The sequence below is a fragment of the Gavialis gangeticus genome, unplaced genomic scaffold (genome assembly GCF_001723915.1).
Source record: "Gavialis gangeticus isolate Ggan-Ray unplaced genomic scaffold, GavGan_comp1, whole genome shotgun sequence".
NCBI classification, from domain to species: Eukaryota; Metazoa; Chordata; order Crocodylia; family Gavialidae; genus Gavialis; species Gavialis gangeticus.
In genome coordinates this window covers 7,484,521-7,506,504 of record NW_017729012.1, presented here as the reverse complement: position 1 = coordinate 7,506,504, position 21,984 = coordinate 7,484,521, and the positions used below count along the sequence as shown (strand labels likewise).

At 42.3% G+C, this 21,984-nt stretch overlaps 2 protein-coding genes across 2 annotated transcripts in view; both read left to right on the top strand.

The window, feature by feature from the left end:
• INTS2 (integrator complex subunit 2) overlaps positions 1-8,801 on the top strand; it is a 21,408-nt gene extending 12,607 nt beyond the window's left edge. Inside the window, exons 18-24 of the mRNA XM_019511121.1 lie at positions 376-501; positions 1,988-2,177; positions 4,292-4,546; positions 5,141-5,248; positions 5,561-5,666; positions 6,238-6,414; positions 7,871-8,801. Coding sequence (XP_019366666.1) covers positions 376-501; positions 1,988-2,177; positions 4,292-4,546; positions 5,141-5,248; positions 5,561-5,666; positions 6,238-6,414; positions 7,871-8,040 — 1,132 coding nt within the window. The 3' untranslated portion in view covers positions 8,041-8,801. The remainder of the gene's footprint in view (positions 1-375; positions 502-1,987; positions 2,178-4,291; positions 4,547-5,140; positions 5,249-5,560; positions 5,667-6,237; positions 6,415-7,870) is intronic.
• Positions 8,802-12,394: 3,593 nt separating this feature from the next.
• The window catches only part of BRIP1 (BRCA1 interacting protein C-terminal helicase 1), a 128,393-nt gene continuing 118,803 nt past the window's right edge, over positions 12,395-21,984 (top strand). Inside the window, exons 1-5 of the mRNA XM_019511120.1 lie at positions 12,395-12,566; positions 14,081-14,192; positions 14,599-14,793; positions 17,727-17,854; positions 19,483-19,608. Coding sequence (XP_019366665.1) covers positions 12,474-12,566; positions 14,081-14,192; positions 14,599-14,793; positions 17,727-17,854; positions 19,483-19,608 — 654 coding nt within the window. The 5' untranslated portion in view covers positions 12,395-12,473. The remainder of the gene's footprint in view (positions 12,567-14,080; positions 14,193-14,598; positions 14,794-17,726; positions 17,855-19,482; positions 19,609-21,984) is intronic.

Sequence of the window (21,984 nt, the reverse complement as noted above, 5' to 3'; positions counted from 1 at the left end):
TAAGGTGCCCCAGTGGTCGCAGCAGCCTCAGGACTGACTTGAATTGACTTGAATATTTAAGGTAGGGTCCAAGTGCTGGGGAAAAAAATTACTTTAGGGAGTTTCCTTTTTAGAATGAGTAGTCACTTTTGTATTGCAATGAAAATGCATCTTGGGGAGATGGCATTGCAGAAAATGCTCAGCATAGGAAGGCAGGGTTTTTTTGAACTTCTAGAGCAATATATATGATAAACTGAGGTTTTTAACTGTAAGTCTACATACAGTATAACTTACTGAAATAAACAGACGCCTAGTGTTCACCTGTTAATCTCTCTGTGAACCTGTTTCTTGTAAGAATTGGCTTTAGATATGTGTTTTTAAACCTTTTCCCTGTAGGTTGTGGGTGATGACCGTTAACGCCCTTCAGCCTTCAGTAAAGATAATCCGACAGCAGAAGTACACACAAAATGATCTAATGATTGATCCTCTGATTGTGCTAAGATGTGATCAGAGAGTTCACAGGTACGTGTCTCCCTCTGGTTTACCTTTCATAATGTTTCATTGCAACTTGGAGTCCCTCCCCCATACTAATACTTCGTCAGTGACTTCTTCTGAACATTAGTACTTTTTAAAGAAGTGTTTCAAGATAGTAGCGTGAGCTCTAAGAGCTGTATCCTGCTTTGTGGTTTTCATAGTTAAACTGCAGTTCCTTAATGTGGTTGAACGCTGTTCCAGGCTTGGTCACACTGTGAGTCGGTGTATCTTGTCACATAACCCTGATTTTCAGTGCTTGTTTGGGAGGAGCGGCAAAATCTGGTGCATCATTTCTAAATTATTCTCTATAAATATTTTACTGCTTGTTACTTGTTTTGTCCCCTTGATGATTAATCTCATTGAGCAGATTGTAAACTGATTTCCACACACAGGCAACTATCTTATTAGATTTATATTTCTGTAGATCTTGTTCCTTAAAGCTGGCATCCCTGATATTAAAAACCACATTGTGGTTGGACAGTGGCATTGTCCCACTGCAAATTGCCTTTGCTACCCTATCTGCACCCAGGTTTTATATTCTGTCAGTTGGATCCCAGTAACCAGCTACTGGGTGAATCAACAAAATGATTTTGCTTCATCGCTCAAATTTGTTTACCAATACTGCTAGAAAAATGAGTTCCTCTCGGTAGCAGGAGATGGTAAGGAAGGGCATACAAGGCCATTTTAAGACATTTAATGCAAAAGAATAGACTGAGAATTTAAGTAATGAAAACAATGAGAATGGATAGCCAAGTGACTGACCCTGCACTAATGCATGTTCTTCTGAAAAACAATTCAAGGTCAAAATCTCCATATACTAGCGTGGCTTTTTTTAGGATATGAGAGAGGGTTTTATTCCATGTGTTGCTTATATAAAAGAGGTTTTCAGGACTTTAAAGATCATTAGTATAACTGTGTCCCTCTTTTATTGTCTGTTCTGTCATACAGAGTTTCGGGGGTTTTTTCTTTGCCTCTTCTGTTATCCCATCCTTCTGTTGGTTTATCAATTGCACATACCCATCTTGGCTTGGCTGTCATCGTCATCCTTGCTTGTACATGTTTGTATCCCTTTTTCCCCAGTGATTGATTCGTTAGTCCAGTGGAGTAAATCAGTTTCTAGTTAACTTAGGGTTGTTCCCAGGAACCCTGGCCTGATTGTCAAACTTTCATTCTTGTTTTAATCCAGTCCATCCAGGGAAAGGTTTAAATGAAGTCCCCAGCTTCCTGAGTAAAAATAAAAGTCTGAAGTTTCTGAACATGTGAAGGTGAAGAGGGGCTGAGTTAATTGTCTGTCCAGTTGCATTTAGTGTCCAAGCACTGTGGGAGTAGTTGCTTAGACACTGATGTCGGCACCACCAACTCAGTATCTTGTTGGGGGGTTCTTCTCACTCTGATGACTTAGCTTTCTCTGGCATCTTTGCCTGTTGGTCTGTCCAGTTAAATACCTTTTGGTTTATTATGTCTTTTCACCTAGGTGTCCACCTTTGATGGATATAACTCTGCACATGCTGAATGGGTATCTGTTGGCTTCAAAAGCTTATCTTAATTCCCATCTTAAGGAAACGGCAGAGCAAGACATTAGGCCACCTCAGAACAACACAATGGGCCTGGAGGCCCCAGAAGTTACCCGAGAGGAACTGAAAAATGCATTGCTTGCCGCCCAGGTAATGGGTGATACATAGACATAAACCGAAATATAGAGCGGTGAATGGATGGTAATTGGTAGGAGTTGGGTTAGAGTTGCGCTCAAGGCAGGTGATGGCGGTGCTGGGAGGGGGAGCTGTATCCCACCCCATAGTCTCCTTCCTAGTGCCGTTGCCTACCCCGAGTGCAGCCCCGGCCCAGCCCCCCTTCCAGGAAGAGACCACAGGGGGCAGCCACCCTCGCCTTGCACATAGATCCAGGGGGCACATGCCCCCCATGTCTTCCCTGGGGGTGTGCACAGTGGTGAGAGCCACCCCCCTGTCCTGTACCCCACCCTGGCTGGGCAGTGCCTGCCCCAGCCCCACTCCCTCCCTCATCGCGGGGGCCTTGATGTGCCCCCCACGCCTCTTCCCCACCCACCCCCAGAAGTACTAGCCAGAAGCTGCTCTCCAAACTGCCAGTTGGTTTGCTTGCATGCTGTGGCAGCCTGTATGCACATGGCATTTATTGGTGACGTTATTGGCCACATTAGCCAAAAAAACCCCCAGTTGCCAATAATATCACATTTCCTCTTATTGGTGCAGATATGATATGGACTTAATGTATCCGTGCACCTCTAGTCATTGAGGTACACTGCTAATGATAACAGCCCCAAAACACACCAGGGCTGTAAGAAATGCGAAGTGAGAGTGCCCTTTTTCTTTATGCTGATTTCTCCCATCAAGGGTTGAACAGCTTCTGTCTCCAAGCTCCATATTTTCTCTAATAGCTTGCTTTTTTCCCCCTCTCATCTGTTTTCCTCCCCAGGGCATTAGGCTGATGGCTGACTACTATAGCAACATCTTTTCCTTTCAGCAGAGTAGAAGAAAGTTTTGCTTATGCTCCCTGTTTTTGTCTTTCCCTCCCATTGTCCACCAGGCTGTTTTTATATCCTTGTAGATTTGGAGTAATAGAGCGTGAGCAAATATGACTGACCCAGGGAGGTCATTTCAATGATGTTACTTAACTGAAGCAGCTAACATTGTGAAGTGCAAGGCGAGAGAATGGCTGATTTAGGTACTTAGCATCTTGGGACTTCCTGAGTACTTTTATTTCGGGCACATTCTCTCTTTCCTCTCACTCTAACAGAGTGTAAGTAACTGCTTGTAATTTGCCTCCAGCTGGGAGAAGCAGTGACCAGACAGTTCACAGCCACTTTGATCAGTCAGCAAGAGGCTTTCATATGCCAGTGGTTAGCTCAGGCCCCTTTGGTTGCTGTGGTCTTTATGGCCACGGGGGCATCCTGCTCTGATTTGGAGTGAGCTCCAGGATTGATTTCCTTCTTCCTTAAAGACATGCCATAAGGAGGAACCCTTGGGATCCATTGTTTAGCTAGCAAAGCTTATGTCAAGATGTTTGTTTGCTTGTAAGAAATTCCTAATGTATATAGACACATGTAAAAAAAATAAAAAATCCTTAAGCTGTCCATAAATGTGTACTGTGGAACAATATTTGACTTCTACAAAATGATTCTTAGACCATTTCATGATCTTTTTTTAAAAGCTTTGTTCTGTGTTGCTTGAATTCTGTTCCATAAGTTGAGGGGAAAAAAAAAAAAAGTAATAAACTTCATTGCATTTGATCCCAGTGTTAAACAAGCAAACCCCCAGCTTCTTTACTGGAACCGTTATGGTTATTTGCTGTGCTTCATTTTTCTTAAATTGCGGTTAGTTGACATGCAGACAACAGAGAGCTGTGCACAGTCTGACTCCTGTGCTGACAGGATTTTGGGGAGCAGTAAAGTCCTTGGCAGCTGCATGAGATCCACTGCTGTTAATGAAGAAAAGAATGAACAGTAATGCAAAGGGAAGACAGAGCTGAAATGCACAGATTTATTTAAAACATATGGACTTGGTTTACAACAGCCTGCGGTTATATTGTTTGATCATATCTTGTGAATGACAATGCCAGTAATAAGGGAGCACTTCATGCATAGAACAGCCTGTTCCCTTGTCCTGATGTGGTGGTACACAACAGTTGTTTCATTACAGCAACAGGCTGAATGAATGCATGTGCACATCTCTTGCTTCATTTTCTTTAACTTTAATGCCACTTGCTTACTACTCGTTTGTTTGGTTTTTTTTCTTCTTCCCAGGACAGTGCTGCTGTGCAGATTCTTTTGGAGATCTGCTTACCCACAGATGAGGAGAAAGGTCAGAGCAGTAACTCTCACAGCCTGCTAAAGAATATTCAAAGTGCTGCTGGCCCTGGACCCCAAATTCAGGAACTAGAAGAAGAAGAAGAAGACAGTCTGCTGTGTAATCTTCGAGAGGTCCAGTGCCTCATCTGCTGCCTTTTGCACCAAATGTACATTGCGGATCCCAATATAGTTAAACTAGTTCACTTCCAGGTCAGCTTTTCCTTGGCTACCACATTTTTTATTTTCTATTCTTGTCCTGAAGGTGATGGCCGGTTAGGGAGCTTGGCAAACTTGAAGGCATGCGAAGCATTGCCATAGAGAATTTGGCAAGTTTATTTTAGAGTGGTAATTATCTTACACCCAGCTTTTGGTGCCAGTCCAGCTATTTGGCGCACACTTAGAGCAGTGGGCAAGGGAGGAGCCAGGTAGAAGCTCCTTTTGCTCATCACTTGGAACATGCTTTGTATGTAGCCATGTGGAACTGACATGATAGACAAAGAGATCAATGTGCAACAAATGGAAGAGAGAGAGAGGATAAAAGGTCTGTGGGCCCTTGCAGCCTGCTTTGGTAGATAAATGATATTTAACTAACGCGCTAAGCCTTGAGGAAAAAGGCCTGTTCTACGGTATGCATGTGGCATCAGTCCTCCCTGAGCTGGGATCAGACTAGCAACCTACAGTGCTGAATAAAACAGAGCTATGAGTAAACTTGTGTTAATACAGAGCTTCCTTGAAAACAGTGTAATTGCAGTTAAGCTTCTAGTGTGACTTTCTCTGAACATAAGCTTTGTTTTCCTCAAACAGGGTTATCCATGTGAACTTCTAGCACTGACTGTGGCTGGGATTCCATCCATGCACATCTGTCTAGATTTCATACCGGAGCTCATTGCCCAACCTGAACTTGAAAAACAGGTACGGTATGGCTATGTTGCTTGAGATGAATTGGAGCTGTTTAATCCTGGACTGCAAAACACTGCAGCAGTAGGCTGCTGTGGAGACTCCATTTCCAGTGACATTAAATCCACTCAAGTGTGTTCTATATGTTTATTTGCAACTGTTTCGAGAAACATTTCAGTGTCATGTGTCAGAGCCTTAGTTTGCTTGTCCGTGAAAAGGGAACAGCTTCCCTGCCAGGTGTCAAGTCCAGGTCAATTTCAGAGGGAAAGGACAAAGCAGTGATAAGAACGGAATTGTTCACTACCTCTTCCCTTTTGCGCCTTGCAGATCTTTGCCATCCAGCTGCTTTCATATTTATGTATCCAGTACGCGCTACCTAAATCTCTCAGTGTGGCTCGCTTAGCTATCAATGTCATGGGAACGCTGCTGACAGGTAAACACCCAAGCAACGCATTTATGTAAATATGGTTTAACTTCATACGAACCTAAATGTTCTAAGAACCTCTGTGACTATATTGAGCTCTTCAACTGAAAACGCTTTAAACAACAGATATTTGTATTCATACTTGTTTTTCGTCTCTGTTAAGCTCGCATCCTAACCCATGAAAGTTTTAAATGGATGTGGTAAGCAGAGGGAGGAAATTTGCCAAGCAGGAGCAAAATTGCTTTTATCTCTTCTGAGTTGTTGGTGACTGACATAAATGAAGTAACACTTCAGACTAGCGTCCAGGGAATTGATTTAATAGCAATTATAAAACAGGAAAGAAGAAACTGACTATTTATCTTGCTGATTTCAGGAAGGATTCTGGTGTATCTTTTAAATGCATCAGCCAGTTGCTTTGAGTAATGTCTGCTACAGTTTTTTGCCTTGATGATGAAAAATCAAATAAATAAAACTTGAAATGGCTTCTTATGGCTGTTCATGATTACAAATGTAATGACAGCTCTTGATGCTTGGTTTTAATAGTCAGCTCTTTTAAACATTTCCCTTTTTCCTCTGCCAGTTTTAACCCAGTCAAAGCGCTATGCCTTCTTCATGCCGACCCTGCCTTGTTTGGTCTCATTCTGCCAAGCCTTTCCTCCACTGTATGAGGATATTATGTCTCTGCTGATACAGATAGGACAAGTTTGTGCCTCTGATGTTGCCACACAAACAAGAGACTTTGATCCAATTATTACACGTAAGTAATGATATGATCCAAGGCAGTGATTTACATCTGTAATGTATTGAAAGTTGAGAGACCAGTTTGAATACACTGTGAAAGTCACCCTCACACATTTGTAAATGGAAAAGTCCTAGGGGTGTGATATATGAAATTTGCCATCATAAGCTTGGCATGAGCAGATTTTTTGGCTTCTAATATACTTTATAGACTGCAGAGGACTTTAAATACCTTCTGTAGGGATAGATTAATTGGGTGTTCTAGTTCTCAGACACAATTGAGCTATAACAGGCTATATTGCATCACTGTGTAACACTGCTAGGAATTAAAGCCTGGGAAGTGAAACTGCAGATTTGTATGAGGCTTCAGCCGTGTAACCCCCATTTACTTTCATAAGAAAGGTGCAGTTAAACTCCCGCGCGGCCATTTGAAAGTGTGCCCCGTAATGTTTGAGTCTTACTCAGTTCCCCTGTAGCTTATTAAGAAATAGGCAGGCAAGAGTTAGTCCTTAGTAAAATGGACCTTTTGGCTAAAGTGTATCGTCCCACCCATAATCATTCAGTGTCTTAACGCGCTATTGAAGATAGCTTGAGTCACCTGGAAGGTCAGTTGCCTTGGTTTGCTTTGGTTTTTTTACCAAGGTATGTGTAGTTGGTGAGAGACCCTCTCTCCACCTGCTATTTGTTGTATTATACAAGTTCATCAAGCTTAGAATTAGTATCTCCATTTTCCTCCTTGGAACCCGTCCTCCTTGCAGTGGTGTGCTTCCAGCATTTTTGTTAAACGCTGAAGCTTTACAAAATCTCGGGACACTTCAGCTGCCCAAGGTTGTTTTGTTGGTTTGAGCTTTGTAGTGTTGTGTGATTTTTAGTTCTAGCTGTTTTGGGTACAGGGGACTGAAATCAGGCTCACCCAGACAGGGTATGAGCATGTAGCACTTTCACTGTATTTCTAGCAAAGATGAAGAAATCTTTCAGAAATTAAAGCAGATTGGTAAACTGTGCAGGAGGTAAGATGCCTGTACTTCATGTTCCAAAATGATAAAATGCATGCAGGGCTTAGTTTATATACTGAGGCAGTCTGTATACTGAGGGTTCTGTGGATAGGATTTACTTGTTGGAGTGGGAGAGGCAGATTCTTCTCTTTTCAGCTGGTAACTCGTTTGGTCTTGGACAAGTCACTTTCTTTTCTACAGCAAATGTAAGACCCTTTTCAGAGGGCAGTATTAAACCACTGTCCTCTTGACAGGAAAAACAAAACAGTGGAAAATAAATCAAAAGTTAGACGTGTCATATGACATGAGCATGTCTCCAGAAATGCTGCTGGGATTAAACTAGTATATGCCTGGGCTTTAATCTACTGCATCCCCATCAAAATAGAAGTTTTCGTGCTTGTGATTTGAAGTCATGTTCACTCTGCGCATGTAGCACACAAGTGTTCTGCTCAAGTGTCATCTTTGTCTAATTCTCCCTAGGTCTCCAGCAACTAAAGGAGAAGCCAAATGAAGTGTCAAGACTTGGTAAAGATCCCTCATACAAAAGTGGTGCAAAGGACATAACAAGCCTGGACCCTGATGTTCAGTTATGCCAATGCGTGGAAAATACCATAATTGAAATAATTAACATGAGCGTTAGTGGAGTTTAGGGGAGGCAGAAATGTATATGTACTGCAACAAGTACCATGATGTACAGTATCTAATTGTGGTAGCAACTGCCAAAGTGGAATAGGAATTGGACTGGAACAAGTAATCTCTTGTATTTGTTGGAGTCTGCGTAGATGGTGAGCTGACCCAGTCCGAAGAGAAGAATTCTTGGGGAGACCAGCATTGCTTTCAGTGAAAGCTCCTGACTATTGAAGTTGCCAAATGACAACTCTTCCAGTGAAGACAGGGTCTGAATTCCAGATGCTTGAATTCTGCAGTGAGGCAGTAATGCACCGACAAGGTCTTCACATGCACTCTTTGCAAAGCAGCTTGCTGAGTGAGCCTGATAATGTCTTACCTTGTTGAACCTCCCCACCTTACGCTAAAATGTGAAGTAAGGGGGAGAGATGCTGGAAAACGTGAAGCATGTTCATTCAAAGAGCCAATTGCAGCGGAGATCTCCAAAGCAAGATGGAATAAACACCCTAAAGAACTGCATGGAGAACATTGGCATAATTATTGTACATAGCATGTGTAAATTCACTGTGTGCTGGACAAAGACTGTAAAACTTTTTATGCCTTTTTCAGACTATTGCTGTATGGTTAAGTTCATAAGAGCAGTTACTTAAAAGTGCATCTCTGCAGCTCCATCAGCTGCTTAACAAAATTGGCAAGTAAGTTTTGAGTAACTTTTTGGAGAAGTCTTGAAATTGGCATAGAAGTTTCTAAACGAGCCGGTGCTATAAAACAACAGAGCACATTCTTTTTAAAGAATATGTTTTTTATTTTTATAATGCTGCTCCAGTTCTCTTTAAGGCAGAGATGAGGAACCAGAAGCAGCAAAAAGAAAAGATCTCGATTTGTTATCGGGCCGAGATGCAAAAGAAACTGAAGCTCAGGAGGTCACAGTGAGGAAAGCTGGGATACACTAGGGAGTTGTATATTTTAGTCAGGGCACCAAGACTCCAAGAAGCACTGCATGATGGAGTGGGACAGCTGTTTGGATGAAATGGTTCAGCTTTGCGGCGCTTGGTGTGCCCAGAACTACTGGAAGCAGCAGCTAGTTCTCGCATCTGAGGCCACTGCAGGATGAGCCCGGCGGGTTCTGTTGTACTGCCGTATTGAAGGGCACACAAGGTTTAACTGCTGTGCCAGAGATGAGCCCGGCATTTTTAACACGCTTCTGCTATGAAACCAGTCATGCTAGGAGGATGTGCTTTTTTAAAATCACTGCATTTGGTGTCTTTAAAATAACAAAGTGAAATATTTGAGGGTTTGTGTTTTTTTTCTGGTTAGGCAAACCGGTTCTTATTCACATGCAGAAATAGTCTGATTGCTTAAAGACCTATGGCCTTCAAATCATCTTGAGCAGTTTGTCTGTCAAAGGTGCCAGACCAGTAATGCAGAGGAGCGTATTGCAGAACGCGTGTATAATAGGTGTTCTAGTATGAGCTCTGGTGTTATCACTGAGCTGATTGGTCAGACCAGCTCTCACAACATGCATTAACCTCATGTGCCCTAAATGTGATGTTTGATCATCTTGATGTAAAACCTCATTTGATTCCTCTCTCCCTCTGCTTGGCTGTTTTCCACTGTAGCAAGATTTTACTTGACTTAAAAGCTGGTGTGTCTTGAGTGGGTTTATAAATGTTGTAATGCAAAACTCAAACTCTTAGGTCAGAGATGATCCCTTTTATTCAGTGTAAATCTTGAGAACTCATAGGTTAGAAATGATCCTTTTTATTCAATGCAAAATATGAGATCTAGTTCAGAAACAATCCCTCTTATTCAATGCAAACTCAAGAACTCTTAGTTTAGTGATGATCCCTTTTATTAGATCAATTAAATTGCAAAATTTTGCAGTTTCTTAGTTGGTCTTGAGCCGCACCCTCTCCCCGACCCAGAGGGGCAGGTTTCCAGCTCCCGCTTCCTCTACGAAACCAACAAAGTTTATTTCCTGTCTACGGGGACTTGGTACTGTCTGTATAGAGTCACAGACAGCGGGACTGCCGGGTGATCTTCGGGTCCAGTCCTGAAGTTAGCTGGGGTCAAAGCATCCCAGCAAGACGAGATGATCTTGAGCTTTCTGTCCGAGGAGCCTGAAAGCTTGCAGAAAAAGATCCTTTTTTTTTTTTTTTTTTGGTTGTGTTGCAATTTGTGTTAGTCTCATCCACGGGGAACCGAGCATTTCTCTATTCGTGTTCCTGCTCCTTCCCAAGGCGGCTGTTGCTGTCAGGACGGGTCCCCCCCATCTGTGTCCAGACGGGCTTGTCGCCACGTGGCTCAGGAGAGGCGCGGACTCGCGAGGCCGGCAGGCGAGCAGTGCCATGAGCCGCCCGGCGGGGGGTGGGGGGAAGTGACATCACAAAATGCGCGTGGGAATGTATCACTACCTTGCTGCCGAAAGAGAGCGGGGCGATGAACTAACGTCAGCCTCGCCCAAAAGGCAGCAGGCCTAGTTGCCGCGGCAGCCGGAGGGGTCCCAGCCACACAACACGGCCCTCAGCGATTGGCCCCGGCGGTCGCGGCTGCGGATTGGCTGCGCGGGGCTCCTTCCTGTCAGCTGTGATTGGCGGGCGCGGCGGGAAGGCTTCGAGTGGGGGGGGATCGCCCCGCAGGTAACTTACGCGCCGGGGGCGGGGGGTCAAAATGGCGGTGGGGCCTTCGCCTCACCTGGGACACCCGCTCCCACCCGCGGGGACTGGCGGGCGGGGGGGGACCTGCTCAACCTCCACCAGTCACCAGAAGCCGTTGGTGGATGTGAAGTACCCGCCTGCTTCCTAACTGCTTCCCCGAGGATGTTTCTCCACATATTTATTATTTTTTTTTAACGCTCCATGTTGCCGCCGAGCAGAGATGCGGGGCGGAAAATTTCCCCAAACGGGAAGTTTCCCGGTGCTTTTATTTTTTTTCCGTGGGAAATTTCCTGCTTGTAAAAATTCGGGAAATATCCAAAACGTCCCGCTTCTCAAAGTTCATTGTTTCTTCAAAGGCAATCGGGCCTCGTCGTAGAGATGGTATCTTTTATGACACCAGCCAGTTTTTTTTGCAAAAACGAATGAATGATTTAATTGCAAGAAACGGGTACAAACACCCTTCGTGAGGTATTGCAGAGAAGATTGTAAACCTTCTCCTGGGTGGAAACGAAAGTCCCTATTTGGTAGGATTTCACAGAGGAGTCAATAGATGGAAACTCCCCTGGCGGGCAGTTTGCAGCCTGTTTCGTAAAATTTATTAGTAACAATGAATGGATGCTAATGTGATATTGGGCAAGCTTGGCAGTTTCAAAGTTGTAATTAACGTTTTTCAGGTGATTCTCCCTAGGAAGTGTGTGAGAGAGTGCATCTGTGTTTCATTGATTTGTAACCAGGAGAGTAAATGCACTCGTGTTGTAATCCAAACCAAAAATCAAGTTGGGAATTCACCTAATGGGCTCTGCAGGTCAAATTCAAACCAAAGCACTGCATGTTGTGTGCAGTTTTTTGGGTGTGCTAAAATGAGTGTGTCGACGGTTTTCAGTGCCGGTGTATATTTCCTTACGTGTAAACAAACAGTGTAAGGGAAGTGCGTGGTACTGTGTGTATTGTCTTTACATCCTTACAAGTATTCCAATACAAATAATCACTTTCCACACAAAGCTTTGAATGTGTTTGAACATAACATTTAAACCACATTAAGTGTGCTGTATTTAACTTGTTTCCCGCAATCAGATATTTCAGTTCAAATACTTGTGGCTATCTGGACATATAAAATTAACATGGGGGTACTTCTTTTTTAGTTTTAGTTTACTAAATATAGGTCAAATAAACATGCTAAATCAGATCATGCTCTAATTCCAGAAAATTGTCTGATTCAGCATTTTCCAGAAAATCTACATCTCTGCTGTGAAAGTGGAAAGCTTATTTGGAAGGTGGTCTCACGGCTTGGGTTGTAGCAGGGTTGATGTCTTAGGACTCAAGCCATAGACCCTGAGGGCTCAGGGCTACAAAAGGTCCCAGAGTCCTTTTTGCAATCATTGGGATGCTAATACTGGCCCAAGTCCATTTTGTGCAGCTATTCCCCAATTTCTAGGTGCAATGCTTTAATAATATTTGCTTATCACTCAGTCATCCACAAATTCAGAGACATTTAGGGCTGGAAGAGGGACCTTGTGAGATCATTGGCTCTAGGCAGGAAAAGCTGCTATTACTGTTACTATTATCCAAGAGTCATAACATGGGACACATTTGAATTGGTCACCATATATCTCATCGTGGTCCTTACCCTGAACCACGTCTTTCTGACGTCACCTCAGTGGTTCGTGTTCAGTTTTGCTTGGTGCCTCATGTTGTGTGGAGGCTTCTGAGAGTTGCTGACGCCGTACTTGTCAACATTTGCTTTCATCTTTCTCACAGGTATAAATCTGAGCTAAACAAGTGGTGGGGAAAACCTGACCATGTCTTCTGACGTATCAGAATATACCATTGGTGGCGTAAAGATTCTCTTTCCTTGCAAAGCTTACCCTTCCCAGCTTGCTATGATGAATGCAGTAAGTAGAGTTACCTTTAAGTCCCTTAATTTAATTGTACCATTGTTTGGAACCTCTGTTACACGAACCTGTTGTATTCCAAGCCTCCAATATTTCATGCATTTTAGTATCGATACAAGCAATTACCTGTTGACACATTTCCCCGTGTTTCATTCTGTGTTTGTACAACAGCTAGGACCACGGTGCCCTGGTCTGTAACTAGGGCTTCTAGTGGCAAATAACAAAGCTCAGCTATATCTCGAACTAGTAGACTGAATTAATAGACAATATCAGCCTAGTTAGGCTCTATTTTCTTCAGAGTGGATGCTGTATATTTCACATAGTAATCAATTTTAATAATCAGAATATCAAGGGGGAAACATTTGACCTGCCACTGTACTGCACTGTCTTTATTCTGTGCAGTAAAAACTTGGCATGATCAGGTACTGTTACTAAAAGGTAAGTAGTTAGAAATGCTCTCTGAATCGCTACTGAACCTGTTCCCAATTATAGCGCCGCTGGCATGGGTGACTGGTGCCTCCTGGCTCTGGGCGGGCACCAGTGGCTGATTGCTGACCGGGGGCTGCCCCAGCAGCCGATCGCCGACCCCAGAAACACTGGCAGCAAACCAGAAGTGCTGCCGGTGCTTCTCGGGGGGGCAGTGGTCGATGCTTCCCAGTCCCTGGCCAGCGAGGGCCAATTTCGGGGGGGGGGAGATGTGGCTCCCCCAGTGCCCTCCCTGCATGTCACCTATGGCTGCTCGGGAGGTTTTCACAGATTCACAGAAGTTTAGGTCTGGAAGAAACCTTGTGAGATCATCAGGTCCAGCCCCCCCCCCCCTGCTCTGGGTAGGGAAGGCAGCTGGGGTCAAATAACCCCAGCAAGGTGTGCATCCAGCCTCCTTTTGAAGATCTTCAGGATAGGTGCCTGTTCCACCCCCATGGGGAGTCTATTCCAGAGTCTGCTCACATGAACTATGAAGAAAATTTTCTTTATATCTAGTCTGAAACCTTCTTCTAGGAGTTTATGACTGTTGCTCCTGGTTTTCCCCTGGGGCACTCTGGTGACTAGTTGTTCACCTAGCCCCTGATGCTTACCCCTGATGTATATTTTAAGCTGCCACCAAATCCCCCCAACGTCTTCTCTTTTCTAGGCTGAACAGTCCCATGTCTGTCAGCCTTTCCTCATATGGCTTGCTCTTCAGGCCTCTAATCATAAAAGTGGCTCGTCTCTGGACTCTCAAGCTTCTCCACAGTTTATCAGTAGCAAGAGAAAGAACTAAGGTATACTGACCACCTGCCGTTATTGAAGATCCTACAGTATTTTTTCCAAGAGGGTAAAAGACTGGGTCAAACTACTTTCAGCCAACCTAAAAATTCCCTGTGGTTTCAGCTGGATTTTTTTCCGCCTGTTCTCTCTCGCTTGCTGTTTAGGGTTACTACACTTCGCTGGTGGGGATGTAATAAATATGATATAAGTATCTAGACCCAGAAAGGCAACACACAAACTTGCATGTCAACTTTTTTTCCTTACAGATTGTAAAGGGGTTAAATTCTAGGCAACACTGTTTGCTGGAGAGCCCTACAGGAAGTGGTAAAAGTTTAGCCTTGCTTTGTTCTGCATTGTCATGGCAGCAATCTTTATATGGTAAGTTCTTTTATAAAGTCATTCTGGTCAGTGTTTCTTTTTTTGTGTGTCTTGTTTTTTGAAACAAGAACTGACTTCGTTAATAAATTTGGTCTTTTGGTAACCTCCAACATCTGTTTCAGGAGTGGACCTGTCTCCTTGCCCTTACTTAGAATCCTTTTTCTCTTGGTTAGGCTGGTGGTTAGTTCTAATTCAGACTATCTTTTGACTTGCGGGTTTCATGTCACTGAATGGGTAGAGTTTCTGCAAGCAACTTATCTGTTGTGTATCCAGTGACTAAGTTGGAACCAAGACAAAATTTACTGTTAACTAATTCAATCTAGAGTTTTGAGAGAGTCTAATTTTATTTTTGGCATTACCATTTTTTAAGACAAGGTGAATTAACCTGCTTTTGGTTCATTTGTAGAGAAGTCATTGGATGAGTCTCCATGTGAAAAGGAGTGCAAAAAGCCAGAGACCCCATTGCCATGTCTCTGTACATGCCATTCTCAGCCAGGAACTAATGACACCAGTGCAGATGTGAACCAAGGTGCTTCTTGTTCTTTCAGTAACTGTAAAACTGCAGGTTCCATTGCGAGCAAGACGCCATCCAGCAACAAAGGTAACTGTTAAGTAGTCTTCTGTTTTGTGGGGCTGCCTATCTTGTATATAGCTATTCAAGTTGTAGGTCCTATAGCTGCATAATACCCAAGCAGCCAGGGCCATCCCTAGTGGGGAGCGAATCAGGGCAACCGCCTGGGCCCCCGCACTTTGGGGGCCCCCGTGGAGCTGGGCAGAGTGGCTGCAGTGACTGGAGCCAATGAAGTAATCCCAGAACAGGTCTCTGGTATTGCAGTGGTCTGGCTCAACAAAAGGAACCTGAATCACTTTACAGTATTTATTAGCCTTTAGATACTGTTTTCTGGTATTTGGCGTGCAGGGGAAGTGAGTAATTAATAGCTTGCCTTCTGGGAGCATCCTTTGACTGAAGTCTACCTTTATTTGACCCACAAGAGAGACAATACTGGTAACTTCAATGGAAGAGTAGTTCTGTGTTTTATCCATGGTATTTGTAACTGACTGTTAATGTGTGAGGGCCATGTGATCCTTGTCAGGTGCTAGGTTTTTTCCCCCCTTTGGATTCGGGCTTACGCAGACACATTTTAAGTTGTATTTGTCTCTGAAACTGTTGGCCCACTGTTAAAGAAAGCAACTTGGATGACTTTAACTGAAGACAGTTCAAAGAGATGGAGACATTTCTCATGTTGACTTTTACACACATGACAGTACTTTGCATAGAAGGTAGAGTAGACTTGCACTTTATAGTCTAATTAAACTGGGGATGTATAGCATAAGTTTTTATAAGCAGCAGGTTGGTAAGTATGTAAGCAGCAGCTTGTTTCATCAGACTTTGTAAGGAAACTGCAGGAAGGAGAGCTGCTAAGTAGAAAGCAATGGTTAGAATACAGAGGGTAGGGAAGAGGAGAGGAAAAGGGAGTGGGCACTTCTCAGAGAGTCATGGTGGGTAGGAGAGAGAAAAACCGGGCATTTAACTCATTGAGGGATTTGGGGCTTAAAAATTAATCCAGGTAATGGAATAAGAAACTCTGGTCTTGGTTTAGACCATACTTAACACAGTCCAGTCTGTGGATGATTTCATGTTCTGCAGTTTGCCATTTAAGTTCATTTTTAAAGTTTTGTTGTCTAAGAACAGCCCTGCTGAGGTCAGCAAAGGATGGTCCAGGGACGCTAAAGTGTTCTGCTACAGGCTTGCCTGTCATCCTGGTATTGATGTCAGATTGGTGTTCATACATTCGTACATGTAGGGATCATCCCATCTGTCAGATATAGACGGTGGAGACGCACTCTAAGTGGGTGATGGCATGTATATCATTGGTAGAGGTGCAAGTAAATGATCCTTGGATGTAACCCATGTTATTTGGCCCAGTGATAATGTTGTCTGTGTTGATGAGGGGGCACAGCTGGCGTCGGGTCCAGAGCAAAGTCTGGTGACTTGGTGAGAAGAGGAATTAGATGGTCTGTTGCTGGAGAGGTGCCACTGGAAGTTGGGGCCTGCCTCTAAGCCAGGGTAGATTTGTTCCCCGTGGATACCTTGAGATGGCTGTAATTTTCCAGGAGGGGTTGGAGGGTCATTAATGACGTGCCTGAGGTGTTCAAGCTGAGAGCTGCTGGTGACAGCCAAAGGGATTGTATTGTCCTTGTCTCAGGGTTGGTATTGTACCAAGTTGGAGCAGGGGCTGAGTCTCGCTCTGTTGTTTTAAATGGCTATGGTTTTAGGATAGTACTGTAATTGTAGCATTTCCTGCTCCAGATCCTTAAGCTGTGCATTTTGGTCAGTGGGATCAGAGCATGTGGTTGTAACTTAAAGCTCGGCTGTAGGCAATAACGTGCTTAGGATGAGAGCTCCTGGTGTGGAGGTAGCCGTAGCAGTCAGTTGGTTTCTAACTGAACATGGTGCAAATGTGGCCATTGCAAAATTGCACAGTGGTGTCCAAGAAATGAATTTCTGGGAGCATTTCCAGCGTTAGTTAGATGGAGGGGTGTAAGTTGCTGAAGTCCTGGTGAAATTTCTCTAGAAATTACTTCCCGTGCATCCATTCAGTGAAGATATCAATGTACCATAGGTTTGCCAGGGAGATGAGGGGACAGCTGTGGAGGAAGCGGACTTCAAAGTCAGTCATAAAGTTTTTGGTGCGCATGTGCCACGTGCAAGTGCCATTCGTTTGTATGTGTAGGGAGCCCCCAAATCTGAAATAGTTGTGTGTGAGGACAAAACGGGAGAGTATGATGAAAACAGTGTAGTTAGTTTCCATGTCTAGTCTCTTTTTTTTTTCTTTCCTGTGGAAGACTTAATTCTGTACAGTATTAAAGACCTTCGGTCTGCCGTTCTGTCCATGGATATCTTTTCTGTTTGTTCATCTCTTAGGAATTGCTCTGCCTTTCATATAATTTATTAAGAGAACATGGCTGCTAACTTTACAGAGTCTGTTAATATTAGAAATTAGTCTTTTTTGGGAGTAAAGTTGATATTTGGCTTAATCTTCACTCCCAGCTGTATGCTTGTTCCATTAGCAAGAACTTGAACTAGACACATTTTGTGGAAGTTTGGAATTGATATCCACATAGGTTATTTAAAATGTGTAATTCTTATCACCTATGTATTACTTCGTCTCCAAAACATTTTGCAAACATATTAGTTTAATGTATATTATTTTCTTTGCGTAGGCAGTTACGATCAGTTTTAGGAGGAAAATGGATAGTCAGTGAAACACTTGATATTGCTACAGTTCTAGGGGGCCTCCTTTTAATCCAAGCACTTTTTTCTTTCAGCATAGTTGCAAAATGCTAAATTCTGTCTTTATTGTAAGGATGGTATATGCGTTTCAGAAATGGCTGCTGTTATATACACCTATTGTCTAATTTCCTATTCCTGAAACTTGTTTATTTTTAGGTAAATTCTATGAATGGAAATGTTATTTGTATGTATTTATTACGCTCATAGCAATAGTGTTGCTTTGTGTGCTTCCCTTACAGAACACAACGCAAAAGCCACACTATCTTCAAAATTATCTGCAAAGAAACGGGCAACTTTACATGTAGATGAAAATGATGATTTTCAAGTAGACAGGAAAAGGATTCGCTCATTAGAAACTGAGCAGCAGGTGAGCAAAGTTTATTGGCAGTAAAATAATCCAGGCATAGCTGAAGTAGGCAGTCAAATATCAATCAACATTTCAGTGTAAAGCGTAGAGATTAGCTGGGTCATGTCACACCCATAAATTAGGCTGTTACTTTTTTCCTTCATTTTTACTGTTGCTTGTTACAAAGGGGTCCATTGTTACATTAGATTATTCACAATAACATGTCATGGAGATGAATTACTTGGTACACAGTAGTACACAGAGAATTTAAACACTATTTCCCTCAAGCATACTCACCAACAGTTTTTGCTCTTAAATGTTAAAACAAAGCAAAGAATTTGTAGGGTGGAAAATGTCATTCTACATGTGTGTTAAAAATGTGAATTCTCATATATGCTTTGCAGCACCACTTGATACATGGCAAAATTAACTTGTCCCTAGCTTACTACATCAGATGTAATTTTTCTAAAATGTTTTTACAGGGGCTTTGTTGGAGTTATAAGAGCTTTAATAGAAGGTGCCAAACATACGGCCTGCAGGCTGTATTGGGCCCACAGGGCTTCTGCAAGGGCTTGGGGGTTCAGAGGTGGGGTCTGCCATCAGATTTCATGACACAGAGCCCCACTGGGGACTCATTTTGGTGGCAGGCTATTCATATTATGGATGCTGCTGTTCTGTATCTGTACAGTAACTGTTCTTTACATATATTTGTCAGTACTTGTAACAGTAAAATGGGAAAGTATATAAGGAGAAGGAAATTCTCTGAATCCTAATCATTGGTATCTGACATTTGGATGATACGTTATAAAAAATATTAGGCCAGTATTTTCTTTAAAAAAAATAACAACAAAGCAACCCCTGAATGTAGTTGTGGATGATGTTTATTTTTATTTCATGTACTGCACCATGTTTTACTGGAGATTTGAACACTAGAATGTGTTGTAGGTCTTATGGATTATATATACTTTTTTTTTTCTCGTGGTTTCCAAATTTTTGTCTTTTTAATCTAATAATCAGTGGGCCTGAAACTCTCTGAAGTGCCACATTCTCTTCAGCAGTCATTTCTTCTACTGAGGTATCATAGCAACTTTGTAACAATTTGTATGGTAATTTTCAACAACTTTCATTTGTACTGCAACCTGCTCTTCTTGGTCCACTATTGTATTGAGATCCTTTGTGCTAGTTCAGGCGCCTACACCTAAAAACCCATTAAAACCAGTGGGACTCCAGTGAGATACCAAGATCAGATTGAGAAACCAAGAGATGCTGAGGTGGTGTACTTTTAATTCACCGTTTTATCCAAGGGGCACTAGACAAAATGTTATTCCAAGAAGTCCAAAATAAAGCTTCTTCAGTTGCTTCTCTTTTCCAGGACAAAATCATTTCTAAAAAGAGATCGCTTCATTTATAGTTTTGTTTTTGGTATTCTAGATGTACAAATGTTACAGTAGCTCTTCTTAAATGTATTAATGTACATTAGGTGTGGTTAAATTGATGAGTATTAACATAGCACTGAGTTACTGAAACAGGCCCCAGAGTGAAGAAAGTTATGGGCTAGCAAACCTTTGACCACTAGTTTAAATATCTAATTTAAGTTCACAACTTTTGCTAACTGTTGTGATTTTCAGTGTTGCATGTTATCCCAACAGATGAGAAAACGTAATAGTTTTGCAAAAGGAGTGCAGTTTGTTGATGCTTTAGAAGTTTATCAGCAGAAAAGAAATGGGGAACTGAGTGTTCGTTTAGACAACGTTGCTTCCTTCTCTCAGAAAACGGTAAGTAGTAGCTCTTACATGGCAATTCTTAGCTCGAGAGATGAAGACAAATTTTGTTGCTATGTAAAGTTGCTACATTAAATTGGATGTGAAAGGTCAGTTTTCAAACAGATTTCCAGGCACAGACTAACTCTTGCTGCATAATAATCTAGTACTTGTAAGTACTAACTCATCGGCCCCTGGCAGACATTACACTTAAGACATGATAAACCAGGTAATCACGTGTTAAGCAGTAACTTGGCGACACATTTGTTCAGTTAATGGGGTGATAAAACAGGGAACAAACCACAAAGTTATTGCATAAAATATGCGCAGGAACATTGTGCAGGGTAAACTGAATGCTGATCAGTTGAAATCAAGCGCTGTGGCTGGGAGTGCACTGGAGCCATGTTTACCCCCTCTACCAGCAATATGGCCCCGATCCCGAAGTCGCATCTTCTGCCATGCGTATGTGGCATGGCATAAGGTGTCATTGTTGGGATTGCAGATCAGATCCTATTGTGCCTTTAATTGAATGTCTGCCAGTGGCCATCCAACATACTGTCAGAAAGGACTGGAGACAGAGTTTCTTGGTAAGACTGTGCATTGCTAGTCTTAGTCCAAATAAATCTGTAGTTTCCTTAGGACAAAGCACAAAATTGGTTTGATATCCAGGTGTTGCTCCTTTAGCACAGAATCATAGAAATGAGGGTTGGAAGGGACCTCAGGAGGTCAGCTAGTCCAACCCCCTGCACAAAGCAGGACCACCTCCAACTAGATCATCCCAGCCAGGGCTTTGTCAAGCCAGGCCTTAAAGCCTCCAAGACGAGAGATTCCACCACCTCTGTCTGTAATCAGCTTGTTTTGGTATGTTTTGCTAAGGGCCAGAGTTGTTTAAAAGTTAAAACTATTCCCTCTAACATTTTTATAAGTCTTTCCCTATTGACTTCATACAGGGTTAGCTTGTAACTTTTGAAATCTTAGCAACTTCAGTTATGCGTGGGTACAAGTAGCTTATTTTCCAAGCCTTGATGTAATTCATGCCACAATTTAGAAAGCAGAAATGAACACTTTGCATAATCCTACATGCAAATCATATCCATATATTGTCAAATTCAAATTGTATATAAGAAAAAAAAAAAATGCTGGTGTAACCTCATCGGGATCCACAACTGTGTTTTCTTGTATTTATTTGTCGTTTCGTATTGCTTTCATGGGTTCCTATCCTGGTAAGGGATCTCACTCTTGATACAAGTTCTGTGTCAGTAGAGAATTCTTTTGATGTCAGTGGGAGTCTGTGCAGTTGGACCTTTCTAAAACTGAGGCTGCGCTCCCATTCCTGGAAAGGTTCAACAAATCCCCTTCAAGGGATGAGAGAGTGACTAAGTAGTATATGTAATACCGATTACATGAATGACTGCTTTTATTTCTGTGCTGTAAATTAATAACCTCAAATTGTCAGTTACTTGATTAAATTAGGAAAAGTGGTTTTTTGTTTTTTTTTTGCTTAATTTTCTGTAGGTAACTAATTAAAAACCAGTGACTGCACAGTGAAATAGCTTTTCCATTTAATCTGTGAGCAGTGTGGTAAATGCACTCCATTAACCAGCTGAAGTATCAGTTAAGCATGTAGAGTTACATGGATAATAACATTTGATAAAAACCTTTAGATGATCTTTTTAAAAGGGGTCTGATTTCCAGAGTAGGTGTACTTTTTGAAGATCACTTGTAAAAATGTAGACATTTCTTTCCCCTGGCTGTTTTCCTTGATGATGCATATTAACCACTGCAGTGTTTCTCATTTTCATAAACTATTGGACATTTAGAATCATTTAGGAAAAATATTTAAACCAGATAAATGATTTATTATTAATCCATGTGCACTGGCTTGCAAAGTACAAATCATTTCTATCCAAGCTGTAGATTTATGGACTAATTTAAAACCCGTCCATCAAAAATGGGGGGGCCAGAGTGAGCTACTGTGACTCCACATCGGCACAGAATCTGGCCCAGCAATCAGTTTATAATCCTTTGACAGCATTTGACAGAATGTGTACAACATGTATAAATCTGTGTGCGTTTAGCACAATGTATAGTAGATTTATTAGATTACAGTGAGCATTATGGGAAAGCTTAATACCAGGACCATGGAAATGAACTGAGGTCTCTCAGGAGTTATAGGTTTTACTCTCTTCTCCATTCTTAGCTTTTGTGATGTATGCAATAAAAAAGAGAGAGTGCTATGTATTAACGTCTGTACCTTGAAAAGCGAAAAAAGTTATTGAATCAGGATTTGGAGATGATGTTTATAACTAGAATACAAAAGTGACAAAATCAGCAAGGAATTAAATGTTGAATAGAAGATAGTGAAGCTGGGGCAGAGTGAAAAAAAAGTTG